General features: G+C 39.6%; 1 protein-coding gene across 1 annotated transcript; it reads right to left on the reverse strand.

Annotated features, from left to right (window-relative positions):
• Nucleotides 1–376: 376 nt before the first annotated feature.
• On the reverse strand, nucleotides 377–27881 carry VDAC1 (voltage dependent anion channel 1). Its single transcript, XM_081317679.1, has 9 exons — nucleotides 27649–27881; nucleotides 15230–15299; nucleotides 9442–9491; nucleotides 8888–9040; nucleotides 8738–8790; nucleotides 5878–6105; nucleotides 3313–3463; nucleotides 1730–1787; nucleotides 377–1296 (listed from the first exon to the last, which is right to left on the reverse strand). The coding sequence occupies exons 1-9, from the start codon at nucleotides 27769–27771 to the stop codon at nucleotides 1205–1207; spliced, it is 978 nt and encodes a 325-aa protein (XP_081173805.1). The 5' UTR covers nucleotides 27772–27881; the 3' UTR covers nucleotides 377–1204.

The raw sequence follows: 27881 nt of genomic DNA on the forward strand, positions 1-27881 counted from the left end.
TTGTGGATTCACCGTGACCTGACAGAAATCACCCCTAAACTGTTTTTACTTTATACTCAATCCTCAGTTGCTTTGATTCCAGAAACGAGTGAGCATGCACAACTATCTCTGGGAAGATAAAAATCCTTACTTATTGCTTTTTTGCATTATTTCATTGCCAATTAAGATTGTTGAAATACACTACAAGGGAGGGCAATAGTTTTTGAAAAGGTGTTCTATCATAATAAGTAGAACTGTTTGTTCTATCATAATGAGCAGGACTGTTTCACAGAAATCATAATGCTATTTCACTAGTTATCATCAGAAAAGTTAGAATGTTTCATAAACTCCCAAACAGGAATGTTAAAATTATTTAATAAGACAGACACAATTAGAGATGAAGATGTTTTATTTATGTTTGAGGAAGATGTACTTTGTCTTTAAGTGGTGTCTAGTACAGCATTTAGGGTCTAGTTCCACACACACACAAAAATGGAAGACTGAAAAATGTATCCATTAAAACTGCTTTTTTTTAAAAAAAGTGATAAAACAAAGTCCATTTTGTTTAATGCAGTGCCACTAAGGGATTACAACAACAACAGGGTTTTTCGGTTCATTGCTCCATTGTACAAGCTCTTCAATAATCAGTGCAATGGAAGGATGTAAAATTTTAAGTAGGATTGGCTGATTTACATCAAACTTCCTACACACCAAAGTAGTACAAAGTGAACATTCTAAAGCACTCTAAAGCTGCTGGGTGTAAGAGAGCTGTAGGAGGGAAAAGTGAGACTTAAATGGGTGTGATGCACCTGCCTTGGCAGCCTCTTGAATAAACCTGAATGCTCCATTAGAGAATGAAAGCCTGATGACTCAGCAGAAAACTGTGTTTTCTGCACCCTGTGATGAATCAGCATTTTCACAGCATGAATTTCAGATGTGTCTTCCATTACAATCATCAATTTTACGAGAGGTAATTCCTTCATACAAGAATTGATAAGCACGAAGCTCCAACCAATAATATACCCCAAATGCCCGGAACTAGAGAAAGTACTTCCATCTTTCTCTGAAAATACATGCTCTGAGGTTTAGCCTTTAACCAGATTTAATATGACTGACACACAGCAATAATTGCATCCCAGACATAAAACATTGAAAAATACACTAAATCCAGAAGGTAGCTATGCTGTATAGTGTTTCAGAATTAGCAATGGTAAAATCCCTTCTTTTATGCTTCAAATTCCAGTCCTAGACCCAGCTTATGGCCACCTGCATTGATGTTCTTCCCGTCCAGTAAAGCAGACAATGTCAATTTGATACCTAGGCAGGACATAAGAGAAAAGGTATTAGCATAGATTTGTAAACATTGCAAGGATATTTCAAAGAATCTGATTAGGAAAAATGTTGGAAGTTCATAAAAAGAAACTTATGTAGAGAAAGAACATTTACTTTTCCTGATATGCAATGAATTCAAATTCAATTGCTGAAATACTTATAATGTTAAGGATTCACCAGAATAGTATCTATGATTCTTATCTATTTAGATTTAGTTTGGTGATAAACCATAGATACATCAGGACATAATTTTATGACTTCATAGAAGGTAGAATTTGCAGGCTTTCACACTTTGGCAAAGGTAGTAGCAGATAATATTTCTTCAATGAAATGAAAATTCAGAGCCTAAAAGAACTGATGGCACACAACAATTCAATTATTGGCAAAAAAAAAAAAGTTTTAAATCATCTTTACATACCTGGCTTCAGAATCTGAGTATATCCTAAACCAATCAGACTGGAATTATTCACTTTAGCCTGCAAAACAAAGTCAATCATTTAACAATATTCTAAGTGTTTGCTGAATAGCTCATAAACAATTCATCAAGAAAGTGAATATGTCAAATATTTTTGAATATTTCACTAAATTCAGTGAAAGTGCCCCTAATTCCATGTGTAAACTTTATAGCAACTAGAAATTTGCAGAGGTCATATTTTAGTTTGAAGTCGCTCTATTTGGTCATTCTGAAAGTACTAAGTGTGATCTGATACCTACATCTGTCTAAAAACTGCATTATATATTGCCTCTATTTTAGGATGGGAAAAACAGAAACCACTATAACATTTTTGTTTTCATAAAACTGGAATGGAATTTACAGATAAATTATTTAATCTCGTAGAAATTAATAACAATGCACTGAGAGTTAAGTTTATCACATTTATTACCACTGCAAGTTATTTTTTTTTCTTTGCATTCAAATTTATTTAATTCAAAAGAGCACATAACTATAGATAGCAGTGTACGAACCATTTTGTAATGAAGATTGTATCTGTGTATGAGAGAGTAAGTGCAAACAGGAAGGGGAAGTAAGGAAGTTATCTAGCTAGCTAGCTCAGGGTCTAAAACTGAGGCCTTTTCCTTCCTCCTTTTTACAGCAAGACCTTTGGGAATTCTTTTTTCAGCCAATAATGGAGATATACGCTACGTGTTTGCATAAGGGTTCTGTCTGCTGTAAGTCCCATTGATTCTCATTTGCCAGCATCAACCCTCATAAAAATAGGTGATAATATTTATGGCAAAGTTTTGGACAAATTGATTTGAGAGCTAAACAAAAAAAGATTATATGAGTGGAATATTCTCTTGCATTTCAAATGGCACAAATGTTAGATTTAGTGAACAGAAATGTGTCTTCCAGTAAATAATGTAATACATAAATAATTGAAACCTGGATAGGTTTTGTCCTTTTAGCATCAAAAGGAAGTCAATTAACCCACTAAACAAGAAGCACTGTCTGTCTAAACAAGAAAACCAGATGTTTCTTTTGACATTTTCCCCTTTCTTATCTTAGGACTTGGAAAAAGAGTAATAAAAATTTTCATGTGGTTTATTGTTAACTGAGAATAAAAGTATGGTAGTGCCATACACACTTCCACCCAATTATTATCGGGGTGCATGTGATAATCCAGAAGTGTCAGTTACTCACAATACACAATCAGGCAGTGTTAATATACTGATATGGGCAATTCAGTGAGAGATAAGAAAGTTGCATACACCAAACTAATCTAAAGGAAAGTAGAAAAAATAATAATTTTAAGACTATGCCACTGAGTGGAAAGCAGCATTTTAAGAACCTGTATTCATGACAAAGCATATGGTACAAGTTTCTCTTTTCTCCCAATGCTTCTTTACTTGTTTGTACCTCATTTGATAAAGAAACAATTCTGTGAAGCAAGAAAAAATATTGACTAAATGTTGTAGTGAAATCATTTGTTCAAACAACAATTGCATTTGAAACTGAAGGCTCCCTAATCCATCACTGTCACACAATCAAATTCTACTTACAGAAAACGATGCATCTGAATCAATCTGATATTTGGCTGCTATTCCAAAGCGGGTGTTGCTATTTCCAGCTGTCCAAGCAAGATTGACAGCAGTTTCTAATTTATCATTCACCTTCTGATAAATGGAGCCTCCAAATTCCGTACCATCATTTCTATAATACATTCAAATGCTACATGTCATGAGAATCTTATTCGTGAAAATATAGTTTAGCTTTAAAAGATATTTTTAAACACTTTAAAAACTCACCTACTTCATCAGTTAAGTTACAGAAAGATTTGCATAATCCTAAACAATTTAAAGAAAAATATCCCAGGGGCCCAGCCACATCATGTCCCCAATGCAGTAACAATTACATGTATTTTTTGCATGTTTATAGCTAATGCAAACGTGAGTAAAAACAGATGAGTACTTCAATAAGAGTAGTGACCATTTGAAGTTACAACAGCACTGGAAAATGTGATTTAAACCGTTTTTCACACATATGACTGTTGCAACATCCCCATGGTCTTGTAATCAAAATTCAGATGCTTGGCAACTGGCATGTATTTGCAAAATTTGTGGCGTCTTGAGGTCATGTGATTACCTCTTGTGACTCTCTGACAAGCAAAATCAATGGGGAAGCCAGATTCAAGCACCAAATGAAATTCATTTAATTGATAACCAAAATCTCAGGATACGTTCCTATCAAACCTTGCAAGATATGGATAAGAAAACCAAAATCTGATAAGATTTCCTGAGATACTACAAATTATTTATTTTAGTACCTTTCCAGGGATTACTGGCAGTACTCTTGTGGATCAACTCAAATGGATCATGTCCCAAACTTAACTCTCTTCCCTTCTGTTTAATGGTTTTAAATTTATTCTAAAAAGTATATTCTACTTTCACAATGCAATACATTTTCAAAGTTGCTAAATCCATAAAACCGTAAAACAGCAAAACAGTGTACATTTGACCCTGGTGATTTCATATGTTTGATTATGTCTATGTTTTCTTGGCAACTACTTACCTTTTTTCAAACATTTTGATGAATTCTCGTATGAACCTTAAAACCATGAGATTTCTTAACAAAATACTAAATGGTCAGACCCTGTTTACTTTTACAATAGTTGGTCAGTAATGTAGCAAACAATTTGCAAAACCATCAAAATTTAGTAAAGCTATTGAAAATCCTTATCTAATAGCCTGAAAGCTTCTTAAACAAGAAAATCATTTGAGGTATTCTTTTTAAAAATGAAACAGCTGGTCAGCTTACAGTCCCATGCTTATGAACTCCAGATGATTTTAGGGATTAAAAAAAATCTTACTACAGATGAATACGAAATGTATATAGTATTATCTCTTCACGAAGCATCTATCGCATATATCAGCTGCAGTGGTCGGGTGCTTTATAATGGTCACTCTGATACTATACATACATTATTTTATGGTAATTATATTCTTGCTCCTGAAGTGAAAGATTAGAACAATATCACACTCATTGACAATGATCTTTTTTTTAGATCTTCTCCTTCCATCTGTGCTGTAGTACGACTTTATTCATATAGGACAGCTTCATTCTGAGAAGGCTGTGGGACAGCAAAGAATATCTGTGCTTGACCTTACATGATTTTCCTGACAATGGAAATCAATTCTCAGAATTCTAATTATATCAGCAGGACCCTAACTGTGGATAATGATTTTCACAATGTGGTACTGGTTTCAATAAGAATGTTAACATTGAATAAAAAAGGGTTTCCTAAGTGATGTACTGAGACTCAAAACAATATCCAGGTTATCTTCAATCACAAAATGTTTTAAAACTGCTGCTCTACTATCTGAGACAGGAACCTGCAATACATGTCCCAAATCTTTTAGATTTTGGTTTTTATAAAACCCAGGAGGCATATATCCAGTGGCAAGGGACCACATTATGGTCTAAAATATTTGTTTATTCCTAGTCTGCCATATACAGTTGTTATACTGTATATACCATTATGATGCACTCAGAAAGTGTTAGCACTAGTTCAAAAAGGCAAAGTAAGATCATAAAGCAGAGTGGGCAAAATGTGACCCACTAACTGTTACCTAAAGTTCAGATACTATTAACTTTACCAAAGCAGGATGTGGGATTCTGGAAGTTATAATTGTGATTTTAATTTTTTGTGGCTAGACTTAATTTAATTTAATTTTAATTTTATATTGTATTGTTTTTAAATTTTGCCTTGTAAACCGCCCTGAGTCCTTTGGGAGTAGGGCGGTATATAAACCGAATAAATAAATAAATAAATAAATAAATAAATAAATAAATAAATAAATAAATAAATAAATAATTCAGCAATGGGGGGAGGGGGGTCCCCATCTCAAAAACTGTTCCTTATTTGGAAAATTATACAAGTACATACACACATGCAAAATTCATCCTTTCAAAACTTGTATTTAGAGCATCCAAAATATGTTTATCTTTTCTATTTAAAAAAAACTTAGAAAAACAATATACCGGTATATGGAAAATAAGTTTCCTTCTTTTCACAAAGGTTTTTCTTTTTGTTATAAATTTTCACCCACAATATTATCTATACTTACACATTAGTGTGAAGCTGGAACTCATCAGTTTTATAGCCAACAGCAAAGTTACTCTGTGTTATTCTGGTTTTAGCTGTCTCAAAAGTCATTTGGTAGCCAGCTAGCCAGCCTTCATAGCCAAACACAAAGGCACCACGTACTGAAGGACCCGCAATATCAAAATCCATATCACAGCCCACATTGATATGTTCCCTCTTGTATCCAGACTTGATTTTGGCATTCTTCTTTCTAAATGGAAAATCAAAGTTTTATATTGCTATTTTTTAAAATGTTCAGGCAATCTCTAATAGCTATAAACTAGAATGAGACGCACATTTAGACTCTGATCTCAAGAACATACTGTGTTTCACTGAAAGGCCTACTCCAAAAATAAGCCCTAGCTTGATTTTGGGGGTTGGACCTAATATAAGGCCTACCCCCAAAATAAGCCCTAGTTTGGGGGCGTGGCACACACCTAAAAATCAAGCTAGAGCGGGTGTGTGTGTGTGAAGCTGCCCCACGTGCCCCACACCCACTTACCTTGCAGCCTAGCCTCTCCTCGCTGGCCCACTTCTGTGGCGTCTTCTGCAGCCAGGCCTGCATTTCTCAGTCACAGGCCTTTCCAGAAGGCCTCTGCAGCCGAGAACCAATAGTTCTGTACTCAGCTGCATAGGACTTCCAGAAAGGCTGCTACTTCAGCCACAGAAGAAATGGACCAGCTGGGTGGGGCTGTCGGTGCCAGAGGTGAGTAAGACATCCCCGAAAAATAAGACCTGGTGCCTCTTTTGGGGGCAAAAAAAAAAGACCCAGTCTTATCTTTGGGAAAACACTATATCAATCAAACAGTATATGAAATAAACCAATTAAAATGTATAGTACTCTACTAACCAGCTAGTATCAGCATGCTACAAAGTTCACTTGACTGACAGACTTGCTTTCCATAATACCAGGAGATTTTTCATAGCCCATTCTTGGTTTTCATGTGTTTTGCCTATTTTGGCTTAGTAACACAAGATATGAATGGTCAAGCCACAACATCTTTATTTAACTATAGCAGGTTACAGGCAATTCTGTGCCCTCCAGCTGTATATCTGACTATTAGTAATACAATAATATATTATTGTGCACCTAATTTATTTATTACTCTAAATCAGATGAGAGACCTATACTCATTGACCTCAAAGAGTAAGAAGGCAGAGTGGTGGTTAAGCTGAGGCTGGAAGGGTTTGGAAGGGTTTGATAAAGTGGATCTTCAAACAGTTTAACATAGAACAAAGCATTATGTAATCATGGATAGAAATGAAGAAAAAAGTGGAAGAAAACAAACCAAGGGGGCAAGTAATAACTGACTCTGAATTAAGCAGAGCAAGGAAAAAATGGCAGGTTGAGAGAGGATGCCTGAATTCCCATCAGAACTGTAAAGGGAGGTCTTATGGTCCAAAACAACTGAAAGATTTCAGGCTCCTGTCCTTGAAGTACTACGACTTCTGGATGTTCCTCCAGAGTATTGGGCAGAAGCTGGAATGATATACCTTTGCATGCAAGAATGTATCACTGAAAGACTCTTCCTCCTCTAAAAGCAGAATGATATTGCACTGGGTAGAGAGAGGAAAGGTAAAGGACAGTTCTACTACTTGTTACTCTTCCCCTACCATTCCTGCTACTAGCAGCTATTTGGTCGCTTCTCTGTGCCCCTTCTAAATCCTTTCTTCCCACTTCCAAACTCTAACCGAGGTCCAAAAATAAACAAAACGGATGTGACATGAATCCAATAGCAGCTTTTATGGCTAACAAACTTTATGAAAAGGCATAAGCTTTCTTTTAAAAAGGCAAAAATAATTGGAAAAAAATAACTATTTCCCTCATACATTGTACAATCTATAAGTATTTGATTTTAAAAAACGGCCTAAAGAAAATAAGCCTCCAAAATAATAAGGCTGATATACAGAAAGGAGGCTAACAGTTCAGTAGCACTAATGAAATCTTGCACTGCCAACTTCTGATACATCTATTTATTATAGGCAGAAATTAGCAATAATTAGGGCAAGAAGCTAAAATATTAAATATTTTTAAATAGCATTATAATTCAGAGCTTGAATTAATATATGTAATGTGTTAGAAGAAAATGGAAGGAGTCAATTCTTGTATGAAATAGTAGAATTCTAGTCTGCTTATTATAACTATGTAATAGCAATATTACAATAGCTATATTATAGCTATATATAGGTACTGCAGGTATGCTAAACATTTCATTCACGTTTGGAGCACTAAACTTCATGACACATCCCACCTCAAGTGCAAAGTGCACAATGCTAATAATTCTGGGAATGTGTCAAGCTTGCAGAAATGCTGTTCTAACACTCTGCTTTTATATTCAGAACACTGAATATAATACACTTCTAAACTGTATGAGGTTTCCTGGTCAAAACTAGTCATTTTGCAAAACTTCCTGCTTAAAAATTCTGAAACAAAATACTTTGTACACCTCATAAAGTTTTGTATTACTAGCAATGGGCTTGGCTCACTTCTAAACAATGTTTACAGTATTTAATAAAAGAACAACAGGTAAACATATGAACCAGTTTGCAGTAATGGTTAAGACACAGGCCAGAAACTGGGAGATCATGAGTCCTACTTCTGCCTTAGATACAAAGCCAGGTGGATGACTTTTAGCGTGTCACAGTCTCTCAGCCCTAAGGAAGCAATTGCAAACCACTTCTGAAATCTTCCCAAGAAAACTTAAGGAATTTGTTCACAGTTGCCAGGGGTCAACACTGGCTTGAACACAAACACATACACACATGTGGTAATACAGATTTTCCACAAACTAGGTAATCAATATTAAATATTATTCTACTGTTGAAATGTAGGTATTACTTACCCAGTGTTAGGTGAGAATGAGGAGTCAAAAGTCAATTTCAGCCCATGTGTCAGCTGGGGAAAAAAATCCAGTAGTTGAATATATAGTTTGAAAGCACTTTGTTTAAAGATTTGATCAATTAAGGTATTTTGCAAGTGAATGGTCACTCACCTGGTCTTCTAAAGTTATTTCAGTTCCTAATGTATTGTCCGTGTTCCACTTCTCTGTAAAAGTCAAGCCATATTCTTTCCATCTGTACTTAGTTTCCAAACTTCCAGTAACTTTGCTTGTTTCTGTATTTGCAAAACCTGAACTTGTAAATTCCTGAGGTCAAAATAGAATATTTTTATTCACAATGACACTTTAGATTAGATATCCATGTTCTGTGCTATGATGAATGTTATAATTTATATGAAAAAAATTCTCGTGATTTTTATATTAGTTGCACTAATTCTAACACTACTAGAAATGATAAGCATTTGCCATTTGAAGTAATGACCAATATCCCTCACCCTCCAAACCCATGTATTGTAACGTGTACAGTAATTACATGAAGGGCATAATCTTGAACAATCCTGATTCATGTTTCTGTGGAAGTTGGATATTTACAAAAGAATCCCATGTTATAACAAGGTAAAATACAAGTTAACATCCAAAATGGTCAAATGACAAAATCCAAGCTTATGTTTAAATATCAAAATGCATGTTCAGCTTTTCCTACTCACCAGTCCATTTTCAGATTTTGTTTTCAAATCCAGTTTTACTAAACCAAATCCTAAAGAAATTAAAGTAGGCTAATATTAGAAACACGCAAGACAAGAGAAAATACACTGTAATTCTCATTATAAATTTGAGCTTTCTATGCAGGAAGAAGGGCATTTAATAAAGCAGGTTTATTTAGTTTTGCTTGGGTTCTTTTAGTCACATTGAATATTGCCCTACTACACGGGTCGGCAACCCGTGGCTCCGGAGCCACATGCGGCTCTTTCAGCCATCTCCTGCAGCTCCCAGTCCTCCATGTGCAATCCCCCCCCAAAAAAATAGGACTAAAAAAGTTCAACCAATTAATTCAAACTTCTCATGGGAAAAAAAAACAGGCGAAGTTTGAATTGACTCCACATGGCGGCAGCGGAGGAAGAGACTGAAGGACTGCTGGAAAGGTGAGTGGGCCCATTTTCCATCTGCTGCGCCTTCCTTGGGCTCCCCTCCTCCAAACACACCGCTGCCGTCTCACCCGACTCTCTTTCCACCCTACTCTTTCGCAGCAGGGCCGTTTGGCCGTTTTTCCATCTGCTGCAACTTCCTTGGGCTCCCCTCCTCCAAACACACCGCTGCCGTCTCACCCGACTCTCTTTCCACCCTACTCTTTCGCAGCAGGGCCATCCGGCCCTTTTTACATCTGCTGCACCTTCCTCGGGCTCCCCTCCTCCAAACACACCGCTGCCATCTCGCCCGACTCTCTTTCCACCCCACTCTTTCGCAGCAGGGCCGTTTGGCCGTTTTTCCATATGCTGCAACTTTCTTGGGCTCCCCTCCTCCAAACACACCGCTGCCGTCTCGCCTGACTCTCTCCTGACCTCACTGGGCATAACAGTGGAGGAGGGAGCCCAAAGAAGTTGAAGCAAATGGGAAAACGGCCAAACGGCCCTGCCACGAAAGAGTGGGGTGGAAAGAGAGTCGGGTGAGACGGCAATGGTGTGTTCAGAGGAGGGGAGCCCAAGGAAGTTGCAGCAGGTGGAAAAAGGGCCGGATGGCCCTGCTGTGAAAGAGTGGGGTGGGGAGGAAGTCGGGCGACACAGCAGCAGCCCTTTTTCCACCTGCTGCGCCTTCCTCAGGCTCCCCTCTTCCGAAAATGCTGCTGCCGTCTCTCATGCCTTTCATTATTTTTTATGATGATGAGGGAATTGCAGGAAAAAGAGTGGGCCAGCGAGCTCGAGGCTTGCAGGAGGGAAGAGCCGCGCAATTGGATGGCTGGAGAAAAGCCGAGCAGGCAAACTTAAACAATGAAAGCAGAGTCCCTTCTGGCTTCTGCGCCAGGGCTGCTACCCTCTTCGCGGTGGTGGCAGCAGCGGCATCGCCTTCCATGCTGGTCCCATTGCAAGCTAGGCATGCCCCCACACGCTCACAGGAAGGACAGGAAAAGGGGGTGGGCTGTGCCGGTGTCAGGGTGGGGGTGGGGGGAGGAATAAGGGATGCATGGGGGCGAGGTGTGTGGGAGGAAAAGTTGGAAACCAAGGTGTTCAAAACTGGGTGGGCTCCCAGCAAACGCGCCAAAGAAGTGATGGGAGAAGGAAGAGAAACAGCCGGTGGGGGGGGGGAAGCACCCCGTTTCTTCTTCTTCTGGCACAAACTCTGTGCTCAAGCCAGAATGGGGAGGGGGATGAGAAGGAAGAAGAGGAAGAGGAGGAAGAGCGGTGATTGACAAACTGCCAGCCAAACTCTTTGGTTGAGGGAGTGCAGGATGGAGAGGAAGGCAGCTTGCCTTAGAGAGGGAGGGAGGAGCCCTCCTCGTCTGCCTTTCGTTTTCTCTTTCTCTGCCCTATTCCCCTCACTGCTCCACACTTCCTCCTCCTCCTCCCCCCCCAAGTAAACTGCATGCAAAAATCCCACAAAAATCTCCAAATCCCGCAGCAAGCTGAGAAAGGCAAGTCCGAGCAGCAGCCTTGGAAGATTTGCTGCAGCAGGTCCTTCTCCCCATCGGCCTCCTCCTCCGCTCCCTCGGAGCAGTCTTTTCCAAGGGGAGGAGAAGCCAGGACGGCAGAGCCGTCCATACCAGAGCTGGATGGGGGCAGGGCCGGTGCATGTCTCACCTTAGGCTACACTCTTCAATCAAGCCTCTTGTTGTACACATGTGCGTGCACGCGCGCATGCGCATGCACATTTTGCAGCTCCCCAGGTTTTTGGTTTTTTTTGAGGGAACCGGTTCCAAGTGGCTCTTTCACTGTTTCAGGTTGCCGACCCCTGCCCTACTATAAGACTACTGAAAATATTTGGGGCATCTCCAAATGGGGATGTTGCAATGGCCTTAAGTGTGAAAAACGGTCATAAGTCACTTTTTTCAGTGCTGTTGTAAATTTGAATGTCACTAAGTAAATAGTCATTAAGTCAAGGACTACCAAAGAATAGCTTAGGCAGTACAAAGACATTCAATCTGCAGCCTGTGAAAAACAAACTGCAGAACAGTCCCTGAGGCTCTGTTAAGGTCTAGGGTGCTAAAGGCTGATCCAATTGGCGGTTAGGAGACTCAGGAGTCAGGAAACAAGCAATCCTGAGGCTGACAGGCCCCAACTTGGCAGAGTGCCCAGCCTAAGGATACCTCAGTAACGTTTCAGGAACTTGCAGAACTGATGTGCTCAGTTATTTTAGAAACAAAGCCATGCCTGCATCTATTTCAGAGAAACCACCAGGGCCTGGCCTATTGGCTGAGAATAACTGCCATCCTCAGATCTTCTGCCTTGTGTCTTTTTTTCCTGCTTTGTCTCCTGCATCCGGCTCTTTGGCCCAGATCAGTTGATTCAACCATTTTTGCATTTGGACTCCTGGACTGTCTTGGACTACACTTGTGGCTCTACATCAGGATTCAGTTTTAGACTCAACTAACTGCTTGGTTCTGAAACAACATTCTATTCTGCTGTATATAATGTGTGTACTTGCTACATATGCACTGTCTACCTTTTCATGTGACTCCTTGCTGTTTGTATATTAAGCTGGCCTGTGCGTGCTCAGTCTAAAATGGAATAGAAAAGGCTCCATAGCAGGGCTTTTCTTCAGCAGCAGAAAAGATGGAGCCACTTAATTGTTAAGTGAACTGGATTTTTCAACACTAAGGCTCTAAACCCCCCTTCAATTAAAAAAAAACAACTAGTGCTATGTGCTGTTTTAGTGCTGTATGACTTAAACTTCCAAAAATGACAGTGGCGCTTCTTTGCTCAGGGAATAAGCCATTGCTTGAACGAAGAAAATTAGAAGAGGAAAGAGAAAAGAAGGCTGGAAACCTATTATATTACAGAAATTGTTAAATTACTTCAAGAAACCATATTCTTATGCTTCTTCCACCAGCTTGTTCTTAAACAGCTAGATTTGCAATTTTCTACTTATTTATTGAAGAACGAAAACAATGAAATTTAAGTAGATACATTACATATTCTGATTACATAATAAAGACATAACTAGACTAAGATACAGGCCATCCATAAATAACAGCTGGATTCTGGATTAATAATGCGACTGAGTTCAAATAGTCTAGTACAGGGGTCCCCAACCCCTGCTCCGTCCGTGGACCAGTATTGGATGCCAACAACCGGTCTGCACAAACAAGCAAAGCCCCATCCGCAAGATGCAGGCAGCACACAAAACCACACTCCCTCCAGTCCCCAGAAAAACCTCTCTCCACTGAACCAATCCCTGGTGCCCAAAAGGTTGGGGACCTCTGGTTTAGTATATATTTCTAATTGATAAGAGTAAGGAATGCATTGCTAAGGGAAATGTCATGAGCTTAATAGCTGGTAATTACATGGACAACGTCCATGTGTTGCCTTAACAAATTTGCCTTAGCATTCTGGGATGCTACTCATTATATAGGGAATTAGAGGAGGAACAAGTTAAGGAGTCAATGATAAAATGGTCAAGAAATTTTGGATATACGATTGAATTACGATAGATGGCAGCAATTGTGGGAAAGAAACTATAAACTGACAATGGCAACAGCGTATAAAGAAAATATGTACAAGATGTTCTACAGATGGCATATGTCTCCAGAAAAACTAGCTAAAATGTTTAAGGACAGATCTATGAAATGTTGGAAATGCCATCAAATACCAGGCTCTTTCTATCATATGTGGTGGATGTGCACAGAAGCTAAAATCTATTGGAACATAATTAAATCATGGATAGAAAAGATGATACAACAACGTATAGAATTATGACCAGATATATTCCTGTTGGGTATTTTACCAGACAAATATAGCAAAGAGAACACATATTTGATTATTCATATAACCACTGCAGCTAGGATTGTGTTTGCACAAAACTGGAAGGCACTGAAAGCTCCTCCAGAAGAAGAGGTGATCAGGAAAATAATGAAATGTGCAGAAATGAATAGATTAACAATGATAATTAAAGATAAGACAGAGTCAGAGTATTATGAAATTTGGGGAAAATTTTATGAGTGGGTGAAAAAGAATATGCTTAAAAGACAGCTAACACTAATTTAGATGGAAGTGAGGAGATAAGGATATTATCATACCTAATATAGACACTGAAAATCCAAGGAGAGGAGCTGCTCGGACATCACCCCTGAATTGTATCGGAAGAGGAATAGGAGGGGAGAGAAGGAAGAGAGTAGAGGAGGGGGAAGGAAGTAGGAAGGTTGAAGGGAAAGAGGAGAAGGGAGAAACGGGAGGGGAGTGGTGAGGGAAAGAGGAGAGGAGAGGAAGAAGAGGGAAGTAGGAAAGAAAGAAAGGGAGAAAGAAAGTAGAGAAGAGGGAAGAGAGAGAAGGAGGGTGGATACAGTGAAAGGGGAAATGGACGAGCAGCACCCAAACTTACGTGTATGTATTTATGTATGGTGATATATAATACCTATAGCATTACTGATATAATAAATGTTAAATACCTGAAAAAATGTTTATATTTTATTGGTTAGTTTGTGGTACATTAAAGGAACTGTGAAAAATAAAATAAATAAAAATAAATAAATAATTTTTAAAAAAGCATTCTGGGATGCTTTGCTAAGTTACATCCCTGGGAGTTCTGGTTGTCTCCCATCTAAGTACTAACCAAACACAGCTCTACATAGTTTTTTCCCCCCAGAATTATATAAGAAGAACTAGGTGCTCGCATCTTCTACAATAAACCCAAACGCAACGTAAAACTCTCATACTCAAATCAAATGTTGCTACATCTCAAATAATAAAGCACATGATTACATAACTATCAAAGAGGCCATCAGACCTAGATAAAAATGAGAGGCATAACACATTGATTTTCTGATTGATTAATTCAAGTTCATTTTGTTTTAAAATCAATTGAAAGCAGTACAGTATATATTCTAATTATATTCATTTATTTATCCACCGATCTTATTTGATATAGCTTCCCTATAGCTAAGGAAGCCATAGAGAAGTTAATTCACTACATACAATATTTTGAAGTTTAACAAAATAACATTAAAACTAAATTTAAAATACATAATTAATATAATGGCAGTGTGAATTAATACATTGGACTAAGCCATATTGTGGTTTACTTGGTTTTAATTAATACACTGAGATATGTAGTTTATAAAATTAACTATGGCTCAGCAGATTAATTAGCTACACCATGACAGTGCAATATACATTCTTCTTTAAAGTATCCCCATCTGCAATATCTTTCTTCTCAAAAAACATAACAGGGCAGATTGCAGAAGGCATTCTTGATGCATGTTATAGAGCCCTTTTATATCCTCTACTGATAGAAATTTCATCTGGATGAAAGTAATAGAAAATAAAAGTTTCATTTGGTAATATTTACCATATCCCTTGGTGAAGATGTCGCGAGCAGCTTTTCCTAAATCAGCATATGGAGGAGGCACTGCCATTTTCTGTTAAAATAAAAATGCCACAATTATGTTTCTGCTATCAGCCCAAAGATCTGTATTTATGATTCTAAAATATAGTTTACCAGGAAGCAAGCTGAAGTTACCTATAGCAAATAATTTTCCTCATTTGGATCCCAAATTCCAATTTTAGCTCTGTGAGGAATTCAGAACTCTTCAACACAATCAGTTTTGTGATCAAACTGAAACAATTATTTGTTATATAAAATATTAAAACATTCAATTCAAATTCAAAAGATTTAATGGTTTTATCTATTTTGATTCATGCAAGGTTCCCTACACCAGGTACTGCCAAAAACAAAGTTTTAAGTCCATGTGTCCTAGTGCAACAATTCTCTGCAGCTGGTTCATACTCATGCTTTGAAATCATGGTGTGCTGGTGGGAATGCATGGCTGATTTGTAACAGTGTTTTTTAAACTTGGCAACTTTTAAGATGTGAACTCCCAAAATTCCCTAGCCAGCATTGAAAAGCCATGATTTATAGTTTCCTGGTTCTTTATACCAGGATCCTACCCATGCCTCTAACCAATCCATGGAGGAACAAGACAAAAACAGGAGAAACAAACTAGAAATTTTCAAGTAAGTCAGAGTAATTTTGCTAATCTGCAAGCCTGACTCTGGCTTGGACAACAAACTCTACCTTAGCTTATTGCAGGGGTCTTCAAACTTGCCCCTTTTATGACTTGTGGATTTCAACTCCCAGAATTCCTCAGCCAGCGTGCCTGAAGAATTCTGGGAGTTGAAGTCCACAAGTCATAAAAGGGCCAAATTTGAAGACCCCTGGCTTACTGTATTACCCAGAAAATGCTCTGGATACATGTCAGCCCTCCCAGGAAAACCAGACCAGAAACATCACTAGATGAACTAAATCTACATTCTTGTCAGACTATAGTAACAGAATCTTGCAAGTTTGAAGGTACAAACTTCCCATCACCACTTTTAACTGTTTTTGATCCATTAAGGTGGGTCCTTTCTAAGTTTCTTTCCCTGGCTGTTAACCTATTGTTAACCAGTTTTTCCCCCTCAGATAATTCACACATTCCATTGCAATATAACAGTATCCCTCTTCTTCCAATTAAAAGTTCATGTTTTACATTACCTTTCTTTTCAAATATTCCCACCAAAGAAAAACAGTTTCTAATTTAAGTTGTTTGATCTTCCCCTTACAGAAGCAGAATAGCCATAATATAAGCTTGGATGGCATAGCCAAGAAGGATTCAATACATGAGGCCCTGGAGATTTAACTTATCTATCTGTGAAAAAGAACCACGTTATCTCACTTATGCATAATGTAAAATGGTTCACTGTATAAACATGGAAGGTTTTACCCTCAGTTCTTTAATGAAGCAGCTGATACAGGACTCTTTAAAGTGTATAGGTTAATTTATTTTGCACTCACCACTATCTCTTTGCCTCTGAACAAGAAACAGTTAAGGAAGCCTATTGTTTAGCAAATATTTTGTTATTTAGGGTTTGCATTATGTTAATTTTGTTCAAGCAGAAAATAAATTAAAACTAGGAATGCGCAATAGGTATAGGTGGTGAGTATTCTAAACTGGCACAAATCCCTAAATCACATAGTTAGAAACATCAGGGTTTGAATTATTGCTCATTTTGCCTCCATAGGAGAACCAATTTATGTTATAAGGGTATTACAAATGCAGTGATGCCTAAGTATTTTAATAGGTACTTCCAACATGAAGCATTAAATGCCAGAGCAGAATATTGCTAGGTAAGTCTAAAAAATTTCTTTGCCAATTTTAAACCATACCTAGGAATTTGTTATAAAGATGTCGACTAGGGCTACCAACATAGTCAAGGTTCTCAAATTATATTAGCTAAACAAGGGAGCAACTGACTATTATGAATGGGGTTACCAGATGTTGGGGCAAAAAGAGGACATGTCCTCCTTTTTGTCCTCATGTCCTTTATCTAGCAGGCATAGCCCTGAAACCAAAAATTGTCTTTTTGAGGATCTAACAAGCTACATCGTCCTTAATAGTTTTTCCCCCACAGTGCAATACTTTCCTAATTACCATAGTGCTAACTGCAAGCTAACAAGCTAGGGCCAGGCTCTGTGACTCGAATTGATTAGTACTCTCCCTCCCCTTGCAGCTGATGCCTGAAATTGGTAAGATCTTAAATCAGTTACAAGCTAAAGGCTTTTGCCTCCTAACACAGTTTAGCCCATTCCTGCCCTGAAGAAATGGGTCTTTCTGACACTGCAAAAAGTAATTTTGCATAGATGTAGGCCTAAATACTTTTATTTGTAAATTTTGTTGCAGGTGCCAAGAAAGTTAAACAGTTAAGCAATTAGTGTGTTCTCCTTTACACACACACACACACACACCATTTGTACTCCTTTCAAACTGTGTCCTTCTTTGCCTGTTCAGATATCTGATAGCCTTACTTTGAGAGGACATCTTCCAGGTCCCATTGATGTTCTTCCCATCTTCCCCCCTTCCTCAGTATATCTAGCATGGATACTGTTCAAATAAACAGAGGGAAGTTTTGAGAGAGTGGACATAGAATGCTTCCAGCTCATAGTCTCAACTCTCAGGGCATACGGTATGTAATCAAAACTCAAATTCGTACATAACAGAAGTAGGAAAAAATGTAACATGACCACAAAATAATGAAGGTTGCCAAAAAATGATTGATTGATTGATTGATTGATTGATTGATTGATCAATCGATATGGATGCACATCTCACTCTAGAACAGTGGTGTCAAACTGCCGGCCCATGGGCCGGATGTGTCATGCGGAAGCCACACCCACCCCATTGCCGGCAATGGCAAAACAGTCCCGATACATTGTGCGACGTCATCTGATGTCGCGAGTTTGACATGTCTGCTCTAGAAGGATGAAGAATGCAAAAATACCCACTATATTTAACCCTGGTCTGAAGAAAAAGAAAGAACATCAGCAGAACTGAGAAAACAACACAAAACAGCCAACTTGTTCAGAGCCTTATAAAAAGCTAACAGGGTTGGGGCTATCCAAATTTCATTTTATGTAAAATAGTATAATTTAAATTTATGTCTTTTATATAGTTTTATCATTTGTATCTATAGACCTCCAAGTCACTTTGATAGTGAGATGCACAGTGTGTAAATTTGATAAATACTGTACCAATATATTACTCCAATATTGATTGCTAAAATTGATAATTCATCTTCAAAAATTTGTTGGAAATCCAACAATCAATTTGGATCATTATTCCATATTTGGTTGCATGCTGTAAAGCTCAGCCATTTTGAAAAATAATATATAATGAAATGAATTCTAAAAATTGAATCCGTTTTCCAAGCTGCCATTTATCTACTAAATATCAGTAGACCAGGGGTCCCCAACCTGTGGGCTGTGGCCCACTACCAGGCCGCGGCCGCTTGGCCATCGGGCCACATGAAGGGATGGCCAGTGCATGTCAACATGCGCATGCACTCACCCTCCCACACTCGCACTAGTGCCGCACTGAGCATCCCACCGGCGCTAGCACTGCCCCACCCAGAGCATCCCACTTGCACTAGTGCTGCCCATTGTGTCCCACCAGCACTAGCGCCACCCCATTTACAACACTCGCGCCCACACAGCCCCGTTTGTATATATGCATGTGGCCATTTGTGCGCATGTACGTAGTGGTGTCTGCCTCCCTTTCCAGACCACCAAACCCAAAAGGTTGGAGACCTCTGCACTAGACTTTACTTCCCCACAAAGTATTCTAAAAGTGCTATAAGGATATTACCCATCAGAAAAAAATAGACATAAAAGCCTTTCTATAATCATTAAAGTACATAAAGACTTCTTTTTGGTATTCTTTATCAGCAATAAATCTTATGTTGCTTGGCCTTCTCTAAAGTCAGCATGAACATCTGCCATCTCTAAGCATTTTTTTTTGCTAGCATGTGAAATAAAGACTATTGTATGTTAGTTTGCACACTCTGTTAACTCTCTTTTTTGGTATTAAAATGATTGACCTCTTGCAATTTGTTGGCCATTATATTGTTCTCCAGATTTGTTTGTATGACTCAGTTAGAAACTTTACTAATTCTTCTGTTACTGCTTGCTGGTGGGTATTCTATCAGTTCCTGTAGCTTCCATCTGGAGCGCTACTCTAACTTTATCTTCTAGTACTAGAGGTTCTTGTCAGCTCTCTTGGATACTGACATTGCCACTGTACCATATTTCAGTATACACCTATTTTTCTCTGATCTCCTTTGAATCAGCTACTTATCACTTATTTGGTATCCACTGATATCCTTTAGCACAGGGCTTGTCAACCGGTGGTACGCATACCTTGGTGGAGCAGTGGGCTAATGCCTCCCTAAGTAACACCAGTTGCCTGCAATTAGTGCAGGTTCGAGTCCCACCAGGCTCAAGGTTGACTCAGCCTTCCATCTTTCCGAGGTAGGTAAAATGAGGACCCAGATTGTTGGGGGCAATAAGCTGACTTTGTAAAAATGCCCTAATAAGCAGGCATATACATAGAATGAAGGCTATTGCTAAGCACATTGATTTGTGCTTCTTATATTGTAAGCCGCTCTGAGTCTTCGGAGAAGGGTGGGATATAAATGGGATTAAAAAAAAACCTGTGGTACATTAGCGTCTGCCAGGTGGTACGCGGCCATCTGCTTTCCAGTTGATCAGCTGATTGGCGCTTCTTCAGGGCTGCCAGGGCTCAAGCACCAGGATCAGCGCCGCTTTCCAGCTGATCGGCGCTTCTTCGGGGCAGTCAGGGCTCAAGCACCGGGATCAGCACCGCTTTTTAGCTGATCGGCGCTTCTTCGGGGCTGTCATGGTTCAGCAGAAGTCCCAGGATCAGCACATCTCCAGCTGGAGCTCGGTGCTGATCCTGGTGCTTCTGCTGGGCCCTGAATAAACACCGATCAGCTGGAAAGCCGCACTATTTCCATCTTTAGTGTCTTTACAGATGTTTTTGTAATTTTGTTTCTTGTCTCTTATAAATTCCTTTGAGACTTCAGTTTTTCTTGTCTTTGGAGTCTCTTTTTTCTTGGCAATTTCTATGGTTTCATTTTGACAGTTTGGTTTCTTCTATTTCATCCTGGCAGTCTCTTTTCACATTCATTTTTAATGGCTTATTTAAGTTCATTCCATAGTTCCTTTTCTATCAGTGAAGTTCAGGACTTCAATGTGATAGCTGCTGTTCACCTTGAAAATGTTGGAGATCACATCACTGAAACTGGCTGGCTTTCTTTTTCCTTAACTTGAAACTTGCACATCAGGAGTTCACAATCTGTTTCACAATCAACAAGTGGCCATGACTTTGATGCTGTAATTGAGCTCATCCACCATATATACATATATATATATATATATATATATATATATATATATATATATATATATATATATATATACACAGATACAGATATATATATATATATATATATATATATATATATATATATATATATATATATATATATATATATATATATATATATATATATATATATATATATATATATATATATATATATATATATATATATATATATATATATATATATTTGTTTTCTGAGGTTCCATTTCAGTTGTTTGAATGCAATGTTACCTATGAAGATATTGGAATGACAGAAATGGATAAGTCTGATTCCTGTTACCTAAGCTATACAGCCTAAATACATTTTCCTCTTTCACGTTTTCAACTTTGGTATTCAGCCTCCAATCACAAGCACTATGTTATTTGTTAATTTGAAACATTAAACAGCTGCCCATCTCAAACAACTCTAGGTTATTCACAACAAACTTGCTTGCATGATCTGTTGATTTCAAATTGAATTTGATCATAACATTTATCACCTCTTCTGCATGAATGGTTGGATTATCATCTATGGTGGTGAACTGCATGATGGTGCAGTGATTAGAATACAATATTTCAGGCCCACTGCAGTACTCTAAATCAGAATATCCCGCCCTTCTCCAACTCTTGAGCTGGAAGGGAACTTGGAGGTTTTCTAGTCCAGTCCCCTGCTGAAGCAGGGGTCCCTATATCATTCCAAACAAGTGGCTGTCCAGTCTCCTCTTAAAAACCTCTAGTGATGAAGCACCCACAATGTCTGAAGGCAAGCTGTTCCACTGGTTAATTGTCCTCACTGTTAGGAAGTTTCTCCTTAATTCCAGGTTGCTTCTCTCCTTGATTAGTTTCCATCGTTTCTTGTCTTGCCTTCCGGTGGTTTGGCAAATAAATTGACCTCCTCCTCCTTGTGGCAGCCTCTCAAATATAGTACTGGAATACTGCTATCATGTCCTCCCTAGTCCTTTTTTTCTCTAAGCTGGCCATTCCCATATCTTGCAACCATTTTTCATATGTTTTACTCTCCAGGTCTTTAATCATTTTAGTTACTCTCTTTCGCACTTTTTACAAAGTCTCTGCCCACTGCCAGGAGTTCAATCCTGACCAGCTCAAGGTTGACTCCTTCTGAGGTCCATAAAATGAGGAGCCAGATTGTTGGGTACAATGTTGACACTGTAAACCATACAGAGAGTGCTGTAAAGCAGTATGAAGCGGTATATAAATCTAAGTGCTATTGCTATCATATTAAAGGATTGTCCAATCAATATTATTCGGTCACTGATCACACTGTACCCAAATACTATACCGGTCTTGCTACATCTTCCATTACCATATAAAAGTAACAGCCTTCCTTCTTTTGTTTTTCATCTCCCAAATAATAAAAAGTGTGATCTTATGACTGAAAATGTCGAATGCCAGTCCATCTCATTTTGTCCAAGACATCCATATGTAGCTGTTTCATTTCATCTTAGCTTTCACATGCTCCTGTTGTAATTCTATCCTTCATGTTTTTCCCTATATGACAGCATCAGGAACAAGACAAAGAGTTTAATCTAACCACGTGAGAAACTTGATTAGTATTTGGAAGGATCTTCACTTTTTCTCAGTAGTATGTTGAATATTATCCAACCTGAGAGGCCCATTATTCAGCACTATATCATCAATCATTTTATATATTCAATCCATTGAGTTTTCCTGGTAATAATACAGGGGTTATTTATTACTGCCTTCTCATACAGAATATGAATTAATGTTTTGCCATTGTCCCTAAAATGACATCTGCCTCCAGCATCTTCCTAAATTGCAGTTTATTATAGGTGCTTTAACTTTCATCAGAGCCTACAATTGGTGTGAAACCTAGGTTTGGAGCCACCTAATGTATGAAAAATAGTCTTATCTCAAGAGATTTTTCTTGTTTGAAAAAAATAGTTTAAACCAGGGATTCTCCAAACTTCACAACTTTAAGATTTGCAGACTTCAACTCCCAGAATGCCTCAGCTCACCATTCATGAATGAATTGAAAAATTCTGGGAGTTGTAGTTCACAAATATTTAAAGTTACCAAGTTTGAAAACCCCTGGTTTAAACTATGAATAAAACTACCAGAATGAGTTTGCCTTGAAGTCTTTCAAAAATCAAAACTCCTGTCTGACAAAGGAAACTCTGGCTGAGTTAACACATCATCCTAAGCCACCAAAGCTCAGTTGACTCTTTGGTTAACCAAACCAAAACCATAGGAAAATATAATACGATGTATGAAAACAGGTGCCAAAGCTGAATATATAAAATATATCATTAGTAGTTCCAACTAAATCTCAGGAACTTCATGTCTCTGTTTTCACCAGAATCCAAGCCTCAAAACAAACCTACATCCAGATAAATGTTTGTAGCTATTGTTTCCCACCACCCGGACAAAAATTTTATTCCACTGCCTGCTTCATAATTTATAGAAAGATTGGCTTAGAGCTCACTCAATCACAGTCCATTCTTACCTATCTTGGCACTGAAGAATGAGAAGTTAACATTGAAATTCTCAAAATCCTAGTGTAGCTGAATCATCATTTTGGAATAATGAAGGGCAAATGGTTCAGGGGGAAAAATATAATGTTTTGCCCCCTTTTAAAAAAGGCTTCACTTTTGATCCTTGGGAACATATAACAGATCTTTCACAATTTAAACATTTTCTGATGTTTTGACTGAGCTTGCAAAATAGCGAGGACTGAAATTCCAAACACCAGTAGACATTAATTCTCTGACTTTCCTCAGATGGCATATGTATAAAAATGTCACACGTGTAACAAGAGAAGAATAATCTATCACAAACCATTTTTGCACATTAAGGGTCATTACCCCTAAGAAATGTCCATTAGGCTGATGGAGAATAAATTATGGAGAATTACAGACAGATCTAGACTAAATGATGGTCAAAGCTATTTCCAACGGTGGGCACAATGTATTGTAGAGTGCTACAGGACTGCATTGTTACTTCTCCAAGGAAATCACTGTATCCCTTTTCTACTTTTCCATGTTCTCACAAAACATAAAGTAAAGAAGCAACAGCTTTCAGAGAGTTGCTCCCAAGAGCAAAACATAGCTACACAGCAGCCAGAAAACTTATCATGGCAGAGAACCAGTTTTCCCCACCCCAGCACTACATTATACCAAGCAAGAAAAAGCTTAACTGAAATACTTTTCTTTCAGTGTTTCATAGCTGATATAGAATTCTAGCTAACCAGCAAGCCACAAAATAGAAAGACTGATCCTGAGAGGCTGATATTGCTCATGCAATCCAAATGCTGTGAGGGCAACAAATTTGCAGGTTCCCATGATCCTGTTAGATTTTACAGCACACAGTTTAGAGCAAAGAGTGTAATGACTTGCAGCTGCCACAAGCAGTGCCCTGACTGTAGAAATTATTTTTAGCCATTCACGTAGGAAAGGTTAAAAGAAACAGCCCTAGAAAAATGAAGAATGACAGGGGAAATTCAGTGATGTTTTCTTGTTGGAAAGTGCAAACACTAGCTTTTTTAAAAAAATATCTTTAAGATGGATGAAGCATCTTTTATTTTTAAAATGCAACCTTTTGTGCTTTCTGAAGACAGCTTGCAGGATGGATGATGGATGGATGGATGGAAGTTCTTCCTGCAGCTATTTCATTATTTTATTAAACTAAGAGCAAGCAAAATGATGAATCCCACATACTCCAAAGAGTTCCTCTACTTTTTTTTCCTTATCAGTGCAGCAGCAATGTACACCTTGATTGTGTAGAGTTTTATGACACAGGAGAGAACGGTCAGCATAACTCTCAATCAAAAGTTGTTTTCTCACTAAGCAACACCAATGCTGCTCCTAACTTTATTTCAAGTTTTTATTAGATGTCCCATACTGCAAAACATTCCTTGTTCTGCCCTATTAAAGTCTTTGAACAGATATAGAAGGTAATAGAAATTAGCATTATAGCACAAATACAGTGTTATGTGATCAGCCTGCAGGTCAAATTGCACAGGTCTACTTTTGAAGAGGTACGCGGTGGCTCAGTGGGCTAGGATGCTGAGCTTGTCGATCAGAAGGTCGGCAGTTTGGCGGATCAAATCCTGAGTGCCGCGTAACAGAGTAAGCGCTTGTTACTCGTCCCAGCTTCTGCCAACCTAGCAGTTCGAAAGCACATAAAAATGCAAGTAGAAAAATAGGGACCACTACAGTGTGAAGGTAACAGCGTTCCGTGCGCCTTTGGCGTCTAGTCATGCCGGCCACATGACCACGGAGACATCCTCGGACAAGCGCTGGCTCTTCGGCTTTGAAACGGAGATGAGCACCGGCCCCTAAAGTTGGGAACGACTAGCACGCATGTGCGGGGGAACCTTTACCTTTACCTTACTTTTGAAGAAAAAGGGGAAATTGGGAGACTAACTTTTCTCCTAATTTCCTGCACCACAAATACTTGCATTACACAGTTGCATGAATTATTATATTGTTACTTTGTATGAAGGAAGAGAGAAAAACCTTTTGCCAAATATATTGTTGCATTTTACTGCTTTTATTTATGCTTGACTATCTGTCCAACCTAATATAGACTGATTTGCCCTTTTCTATAGCTGATAAAACAAGGAAATGTATATGTATGCCCTTTCTGTTTACATATTCAAACTTGTTGTTCATGCTAGTTTTATCACTGCAAAACTCCTGCTACCATATTGATACTTATTGACAAACCCTGGATGAAACATTGTAAGCACAGTGCAAGTTGCAAAAAAGATGAAGATATGGAAGGGATAGAAATCACTAAAGTGTTATTTATCAAATAAATAAAGCAGATTTCTGCAACTTATTTAGCAAATAAAGCACATATTCTTGAAATATATACTCTCTCAAAGTAACAGCTGTGATGTGAATGTAGTTTTGGGCAATTTACTAGCCATATTTGTATTTTTAAGATTCTAGTAAATAAAATACTGAATCAGAATCCTCTGCCCTTAATTTTAAACAAACATACATGCACACCTGTTTGACTGAATAAGACAAGGTTTTGAAAGGATAGCGTGCATATATTGAATAATGTTATAAATTTTGCTGAAAGGGATAATCCAGTTGCTCAGGAGGCATACCTAGTTACCAACATACTCTGGTCTCCCTCCCATAGATGGCACTCCTTTTCCTAGGCAGGTGAACATACTGCAAAAGAAAACATCAGGCTGCAGCCTCCACTATTTTTATGTTCTAAGAAAGCCTATGGGATCCATAGGAATTTTTGGAAATTAAGGCATACCTAATGCCAGTTCTGATTTTTCCTGATATTTCTCCTGGGCTTTACCCAGGTTAATTTTGGAGCCCATTCAAGATCACCGAGGACCTACCACGCAGTGATACCCAACTGCATCTAGTCAACTGCAACACTGATAGCATTCCAAAAATCTAGACGTAATTCATTAGCAAGGGGTTTCAGATGTGATCCTTTTTATATATTAAACTGGCATCAAATGGAAAAGCAAAATGCTGCTGAGTTACAGTACTCTAATCAATAAAATTAATTTTTCTAAGCATCTGGTTCAGTTGGGCTTTCTTGGGTGGGTGGAAGGAAGATTAAAATCAGAATAAGTAAAAAATACATAGGTATTATTTGCAAATTTGGTTGCTCTCTGCCTCCAGACACCTTTGAAGACATGCCATTCTATGCCTTCTATTGCAGTGAAAAAGGTTGGGAAATCCTTGGGAAACAGTCAAAACAAAGTCAAATAAGTTTTCTGGAGAAAAACCTCAGGATTCCACCTCATCACCGCTGGCCTTCTTCCTGTTAAGGGCAGGCAAGGACATTAAGGGCACTTGGAGGGCACGGGAGGCGCTGGAAAAGAGGGAGTTGGCCAGAGGGAAAAAGATAAAGAGCCTGAAAAGTAGCCAGCAAGGGATCCATCCGCTTGGAACCGAGTCCTTGCGAAGGAGCTGCTGCCTGTGGTCGGCGACATGGCTGCCCGACCTTGGCTCGCCTCCTTTCAGGAGGCCTGCCGCTTTCCACAAGCGCAGTTCGCATTCCGCTCGAGGCCTTTAGAGCGGCCGAGAGAGAGAGAGAGAGAGAGAGAGAGACAGAGAGAGAGAGAGGGAGAGAGAGAGAGAGAGCGGGAGAGAGCGAGAGCAAGAGAGCGAGCGAGCGAGAGAGAGAGAAAAGGCGCGCACATGGGAGTCAAATGACGAGTGCGAGGCAAGGAAACGCTTCGGGAAGGTCACCGAGAACTCGGCGCGCGCAGTTAAGAGCGCAGCAAAGCCACCAAGTCCCTCTCGGAAAACTCTCCCCTTTGTAATTTCCAGAGCGAGACTCAAGGCCAGGCAGGCAAACGCATCCGCTGCTGCTGCTGCGGCTGCTGAAAAGAGGGATCAAATGGCAAGCAAGCCGCTTTCTGGGAAGGGCAGACTGGCAGAGGAGCCTTCCCCACCCCCTTGGGGGAAGGGGGGGGGGGAAAGCAGAAAACGACGGATGAGTAAAAAAAAAGAGAGAGAGGGAGAGAGAGAGAGAGAGGGAGGGAGAGAGAGAGGGAGAGGTTGGCGGGGACGGAATTGCAAACGTGCCGAAGCAGCTACGCCCGAACTTAGCCAGGTGGCTGGAACTGATGCCCCTCCAAACGCGCTAGGAAACGGACGTGAGAAGCGTGGCTCGGGGCGCGCCCTCCCCCAGCCTGCGCGGCCTTGAAACGCGGCCGGGCTAATCAGGGATCACGGTCGGAGGGCAAGGAAGTTGCCCCCAACCATGCCGAAGGACGGTCTCCGGAGGCCCGGCGTGACTCAGAGCTTTCCCCAATCCCCCGCCATCCCTCCCTCCCTCCCTCCCCGGCATCTTTTCTGGCGCTGCGGGCGTCGAATGGCAGCATATCCAAGCCCGCGCTCGCTCGTTTCCCGCCTCCAGCGAGCCCCCCCCCCCTCCGAACTGCCTCTCTTCCTTTTTATTCCTCCCGAGCCTTTGCGGCGGGCCCAGGGGCCGGTCCACCATGATGTCGTAACCCGAAGCCTAGGCGCCCTGCCCGCCTTACCGCGTGCTCCCGCTCTTGCTCGTGACTGCAGCAAGGCTTCGGAGGCGAGACAGCTGGCGAGAGCGAAGCGGCGACGGAGGAGGTATGGAACGGGGCGGGCCTCCCCTGCGCTGAGCCCAGCATAGCTCAAGCAAAGAAACCCGGCACGCACCGTGTGGCTCTGGCACGCTAACAGATGGAAACCGCCCGGCTCGCAAAGGGACGTGCCTGCCCCGGCGTCGCACACGCTTCGC

The sequence above is a fragment of the Vipera berus genome (assembly GCF_964194415.1).
Source record: "Vipera berus genome assembly, chromosome: 2".
Taxonomy (NCBI): domain Eukaryota; kingdom Metazoa; phylum Chordata; class Lepidosauria; order Squamata; family Viperidae; genus Vipera; species Vipera berus.